The 6,671-nt window shown below is 59.9% G+C and overlaps 1 protein-coding gene across 1 annotated transcript; it reads right to left on the reverse strand.

The window, feature by feature from the left end:
* Positions 1–316: 316 nt before the first annotated feature.
* LOC139251266 (phosphoribosylformylglycinamidine synthase-like) lies at positions 317–6,264 on the reverse strand (the record flags this gene model as incomplete). Its single annotated transcript, XM_070873236.1, has 4 exons — positions 317–422; positions 2,368–2,563; positions 5,563–5,668; positions 6,129–6,264. Coding segments are annotated over 4 exons (544 nt in total), but the record flags the coding sequence as incomplete, so codon positions are not given.
* Between the last annotated feature and the right edge of the window lie 407 nt (positions 6,265–6,671).

The following is a 6,671-nucleotide window of genomic DNA, read 5'->3' on the forward strand; positions in this document are numbered from 1 at the left end:
GAGAGAGAGAGAGTCGAAGGCAGAGAGAGAGAGAGAGAGTCGAAGGCAGAGAGAGAGAGAGCGAGACAGAGTGAGGAAGAGAGAGAGAGAGCGCAAGAGAGAGAGCGTGCGAGGCAGAGTGAGAGAGACAGCGAGGAGGGCAGAAAGAGAGGAAGAGACTGAGCAGTGGGATGAGTCTGAGATTGAAAGAGGGCTATCGGGGAATGGGGCGGGGCCACAGGGGGAAAGGGCGGGGCCGTGGGGGAGAGGGGCGGGGCAATGGAGGAGAGGGGTGGGGCAATGGGGGAGAGGGGCGGGGCTCACCGAGGAGACTCACCTGTTGGATTGCGCCAGGTCGAAGCACTCCACGCTGGTGGGATTGCGCCCCACCTTCTGGAAGAGTCCGGTGTAATATTCCAGATCCCAGAGGTCGAAGGCCAGGCCTGCGGAGAGGAGGCGGGGACCATTAGGTCGAAGGAGGCTCCAACAGTCGACACATCCTTCAATACTCACACCGTCATTCCCTGCAATCCCACTCTCTAATTGTACCTCGATGCGCCCCTCCCCCCCCACCGCCCGTACTCACCCAGTGCCTCCCCCCCACCGCCCGTACTCACCCAGTGCCCCCCCCCCACCGCCCGTACTCACCCAGTGCCCCCCCCCCACCGCCCGTACTCACCCAGTGCCCCCCCCCACCGCCCGTACTCACCCAGTGCCCCCCCCCCACCGCCCGTACTCACCCAGTGCCCCCCCCCACCGCCCGTACTCACCCAGTGCCCCCCCCACCACCGCCCGTACTCACCCAGTGCCCCCCCCACCGCCCGTACTCACCCAGTGCCCCCCCCACCGCCCGTACTCACCCAGTGCCCCCCCCCACCGCCCGTACTCACCCAGTGCCCCCCCCCACCGCCCGTACTCACCCAGTGCCCCCCCCCACCGCCCGTACTCACCCAGTGCCTCCCCCACCGCCCGCACTCACCCAGTGCCCCCCCACCGCCCGTACTCACCCAGTGCCCCCCCCACCGCCCGTACTCACCCAGTGCCCCCCCACCACCGCCCGAACTCACCCAGTGCCCCCCCCACCGCCCGTACTCACCCAGTGCCCCCCCACCACCGCCCGAACTCACCAGTGCCCCCCCCACCGCCCGTACTCACCCAGTGCCCCCCCCACCGCCCGTACTCGCCCAGTGCCCCCCCACCGCCCGTACTCACCCAGTGCCCCCCCCACCGCCCGTACTCGCCCAGTCGCCCTCTCCCCACCGTCCCCGTGCGCCCCCCACCGCCCGTACTCACCCAGTGCCCCCCCACCGCCCGTACTCACCCAGTGCCCCCCCATCGCCCGTACTCACCCAGTGCCCCCCCCACCGCCCGTACTCACCCAGTGCCCCCCCCATCGCCCGTACTCACCCAGTGCCCCCCCCATCGCCCGTACTCACCCAGTGCCCCCCCCACCGCCCGTACTCGCCCAGTGCGCCCCCCCACCGCCCGTATGCACCCAGTGCCCCCCCCCCGCCCGTACTCACCCAGTGCCCCCCCCACCGCCCGTACTCGCCCAGTGCCCCCCCCCACCGCCCGTACTCACCCAGTGCCCCCCCCACCGCCCGTACTCGCCCCAGTGCCCCCCCCCCCACCGCCCGTACTCGCCCAGTGCCCCCCCCACTGCCCGTACTCACCCAGTGCCCCCCCCCACCGCCCGTACTCGCCCAGTGCCCCCCCACCGCCCGTACTTACCCAGTGCCCCCCCACCGCCCGTACTCGCCCAGTGCGCCCCCCCCACCGCCCGTACTCGCCCAGTGCCCCCCCACCGCCCGTACGCACCCAGTGCCCCCCCCACCGCCCGTACTCACCCAATGCCCCCCCCCATCGCCCGTACTCACCCAGTGCCCCCCCCACCGCCCGTACGCACCCAGTGCCCCCCCCCACCGCCCGTACTCACCCAGTGCCCCCCCCACACTCACCCAGTGCCCCCCCCCACACTCACCCAGTGCCCCCCCCACCGCCCGTACTCACCCAGTGCCCCCCCCACCGCCCGTACGCACCCAGTGCCCCCCCCCACCGCCCGTACTCGCCCAGTGCCCCCCCCACCGCCCGTACGCACCCAGTGCCCCCCCCACCGCCCGTACTCACCCAGTGCCCCCCCCACACTCACCCAGTGCCCCCCCCCCCCATCGCCCGTACTCACCCAGTGCCCCCCCCACCGCCCGTACGCACCCAGTGCCCCCCCCCACCGCCCGTACTCGCCCAGTGCCCCCCCCACCGCCCGTACGCACCCAGTGCCCCCCCCACCGCCCGTACTCACCCAGTGCCCCCCCCACACTCACCCAGTGCCCCCCCCCCCCATCGCCCGTACTCACCCAGTGCCCCCCCCCCCCCACCGCCCGTACTCACCCAGTTCACGGTTTGCTTTCTCCAGCGCTCCTTTCCCTCCATTCACCACGCCCACTGTGTACACACCCGCCGGCTGGGCCGACACTTGGAACGTCTCGATGGGTCGTTGATAGAGGCACTCCGTCATCCGATCGTAAAAGGGAGCCAGCAGCTCACACCGGGCAGCATCTCCGCACTGCTCCGCCTCCCCCTGCAACTGTCCCACACACCAGCAATACAATCAGAGAATCAGAGACAATCACAGCACAGGAGGGGGACATTTGGCCCATCGTGGCCACGCCAGCCGACAAAGAGCTATCCTAGCCTAAGCCCACTCTCCAGCTCTCGGTCCGTAGCCCTGCAGGTTACAGCACTTCAGGTGCACATCCAAGTAGTTTTAAATATGGTGAGTATTCCTGCCTCTACAACCAGTGAGTTCCAGACCTCCACCGCCCTCTGGGTAAAAAAATTATCTTCAAATCCCCTCTAAACCTCCTACCAGTTACTTTAAATCTATGCCCCCTGGTTGTTGACCTTCCTGCTGAGGGAAATAGGTCCTTCCTATTCACTCTATCCAGGCCCCTCATAATTTTACACACCTCAATCAGGTCTCCCCTCAGCATCTTCTGTTTCAAAGAAAACAAACCCAGCCTATCCAATCTTTACTCATTGCTAAAATTCTCCAGTCTCGGCAACAGCCTCGTAAATCTCCTCTGTACCCTCACATCTTTCCTGTAATGTCATGACCAGAACCTCACGCAGTACTCAAGCTGCGGCCTAACTGGTATTTTATACAGTTCAAGCATAATCTCCCTGCTCTTGTATTCTATGCCTCGGCTAATAAAGGCACGTATTCCATATGCCTTCTTAACCACCTTATCTACCTGGCCTGCTACCTTCAGGGATCTGTGGACATGCACTCCAAGGTCCCTTTGTTCCTCTACACTTCTCAGTGTCCTACCATTTAATGTGTATTCTCTTGCCTTGTTAGCCCTCCCCAATGCATTACCTCACACTTCTCCAGATTGAATGTTATTTGCCACTGTTCTGCCCACCTGACCAGTTCATTGATATCTTCCTGCAGTCTGCACCTTTCTTCTTCATTATCAACCACACAGCTAATTTTTGTATCATCTGTAAACTTCTTAATCGTACCCCCAACATTCAAGTCTAAATCATTGATATATACCACAAAAAGCAAGGGACCCAGCACTGAGCCCTGCGGGACCCCACTGGAAACAGCCTTCGTCACAAAAACATCCATCAACCATTACCCTTTGCTTCCTGCCTCTGAGCCAATTTTGGATCCAACTTGTCACTTTGCCCTGGATCCCATGGGCTTTTAATTCCATGACCAGTCTGCCATGTGGGACTTATCAAAAGCTTTGCTAAAATCCATATACACTACATCATACGCACTGCCACCCTGGTTACCTCCTCAAAAAATTCAGTCAAGTTAGTCAGACACGACCTTCTCTTAACAAATCCATGCTGACTATCCTTGATTAATCTGTGTCTTTTTAAATGACGATTAATACTGTCCGTCAGTATATTTTCTAACAATTTGCCCCCCACCGAGGTTAAGCTAACTGGCCTGTATTTACTCCCTTTCTCGGGGCTGAATTTTCCACACTGCAGATTGTTGGCGAAGTTGAAGAGTTACAGATGATCTTTTTCTGCCTGACTACGCCAAAAAAAAAGTTGCAAGTTTTCCCGTTTGAACTTGTGAATGTGGCCCGACACACATTGTCCTTCAGCTCTGTGGGTGACAAGGGACACACTGCGGGCTGAGGCTGGGGCTGGAAAGTGACACATACAACACATTCTGGCCAGCTCTCAGCAACCTGCACAAACACATTGCACATTGCAGCTATTTAAGGCAGCAGCTTACCAACATGAAAATATTAACGAGTCTTTGTGCCAAAAGCCTATCCTGTAAACTGTATGAATTGGAAAGGCCCCCTCCCCCCCTCCCCCCCCCGCTGGTGCTCAGTGCCGCTCCTAGCCCGGACCGAATGCCACCTCCCCCACTGGTGTCACTCCTAGACCAGACCAAAAGGCCCCCCTCCCCTCCCCTCCCCTCCCCCGGTGCCACTCCTAGCCCAGTCTGAAAGGCCCCCTCCCCTGGTGCCGCTCCTAGCCCGGACCGAATGCCCCCACCCCCTCTCTCTCTTCTCCACCCCCCCTCTGCCGCTGCTGTCCCGGCCGTGGAACTGGATCTGCTACACTGATTCCCTTAGCTGCCCTGATTTTAACGGCCCAGAAGGTTTTTCAGAGCGGACACATACGCCGTCCTAAAAAATATTCGGACTTGGCCAAACTTGCTTAAATGGCCAGAATTGATGCGGGTGGCAGGTTACCAATGAGGTAAAAAGATCATAGCCTAAAAAATCCTACCGAAGTGAATTAGCTGGCGCAAAAAATTTGGCGAAACTTTGGGAGATTTGAATTTACTCCAAAAAACAGCGCAGATAATTGGGGAAAGTTGAGCCCGAAACAACAGTACACAGTGAGCAGTCCTTGGGCACCACGCCTGTAGCCAGAGAGGATTGGAAATTGATGGCCAGTTTCCGCTATTTCCTCCCTTGCTTCTCTTCACAGCCTGGGATACATTCCATCCGGGCCTGGGGATTGATCTACTTTCAAAGGTGCTGAACCCCTTAATACCGCCTCTCTCACACTGTTTATCTCATCTCATATTTCACACTCCTCCTTTACTGCAGTGTCTGCTTCCTCCCTCTTTTTTGTGAAGACCGATGCAAAGTATTCATGAAGAACCATCTCCCGCCTCCACACGCAGTACCTTTATGGTCTCCAATAGGCCCAATTCTTTCTTTAGTTATCCTCTTGCTCTTAATGTATTTATAAAACATCTTTGAGTTTCCTTGATTTTACTTGCCAATATTTTTTCATTCCCTCTTTGCTTTCCTAATTTCCTTTTTAATTTCACCCTTCCACGTTCTATACTGCCCGAGAGTTTCTGCAGTATTGAGCTCTCGGTATCTTTATCCTACCCTGTATGTCCCATGATATCCAGGGGACCCTAGATTTGTTAGTCCCACCCTTTTTCTTTAAGGGAACATACTTGCTCTGTACACTCAGGATCTCCTCCTTGAATGCCTCCCACTGCCCGTGTGCCGGTGTCCCCGTGTGTCGGTGGCCCCATGTGTCGGTGTCCCCGTGTGCCGGTGCTGTGTACGGACCAATGCCTCTCACCTTCAGGAGGTATCGGCGTGAGCACTCGATGCGATCCACCTCCGCTAACCCGATGGACTGACAGATAGAAACCGCGTTGGTTGACCAGGCCGTGGAGAAGTTCAACCTGAGACAGGAAATTTACATACAGGGTGAGAAGCGACGGCCAAAAATCCGAAAACACCGCGGCCCGGGGAACGGACCCCCGACAAGGGGAACGGGAACAAGCCCCCAATACGGGGAACGAGGAATGGACCCCCGGCACAGGGAACAAGGAATGGACCCCCGGCACGGGGAACAAGGAATGGACCCCCGGCACGGGGAACAGGGAACAGGCTCCCGGCAAGGGGAATGAATCCCCCGACACGGGGAACGGGCCCCCTCCACCCCCCCAACCTGGGGAACGGACCCCCCACCCCCTCAACACGGGGAACGGACACACCGCCCCGCACATGGGGAACGGTGTGCCCCCCCCCAGAGACGGGGAACGGATCTCCCCCCCCCGCCCCCCCCACCGCCATGGGGAACAGGTAACGGCCCCCCCCTAATCTCCTGTACACACTCGCTGCCTCTAGTCCCGGACTCACCTCGGCCCAATCTCCACCAGCAGGTCGCCCTCGCTCTCCCGGAGGAAGGGTTCTGTGGAAATGCTCTGGGAGCTGAAAGGAGATTGGAAAATCCAGGTGAGCTTGTGCCTGTCCTGCAGGCTGGGCGGGGCTGGACCTGCGGGAAGAATGGACTGTGTATCAGGATGCAAGTTCACACAGCAGGGAGGGGGAGTGGTGAGGGAGGGGGAGAAAGAGGTGAGGGGGGGGGGGGGGAGAAAGAGGTGAGGGGGGGGGGAGAAAGAGGTGAGGGGGGGGGGAGAAAGAGGTGAGGGGGGGGGGAGAAAGAGGTGAGGGGGGGGGGAGAAAGAGGTGAGGGGGGGGAGAAAGAGGTGAGGGGGGGGAGAAAGAGGTGAGGGGGGGGAGAAAGAGGTGAGGGGGGGAAGAAAGAGGTGAGGGGGGGGGAGAAAGAGGTGAGGGGGGGGGGAGAAAGAGGGTGAGGGGGGGGGAAAGAGGTGAGGGGGGGAGAAAGAGGTGAGGGGGGGGAGAAAGAGGTGAGGGGGGGGAGAAAGAGGTGAGGGGGGG

The sequence above is a fragment of the Pristiophorus japonicus genome, unplaced genomic scaffold (assembly GCF_044704955.1).
Source record: "Pristiophorus japonicus isolate sPriJap1 unplaced genomic scaffold, sPriJap1.hap1 HAP1_SCAFFOLD_4287, whole genome shotgun sequence".
NCBI classification, from domain to species: Eukaryota; Metazoa; Chordata; class Chondrichthyes; family Pristiophoridae; genus Pristiophorus; species Pristiophorus japonicus.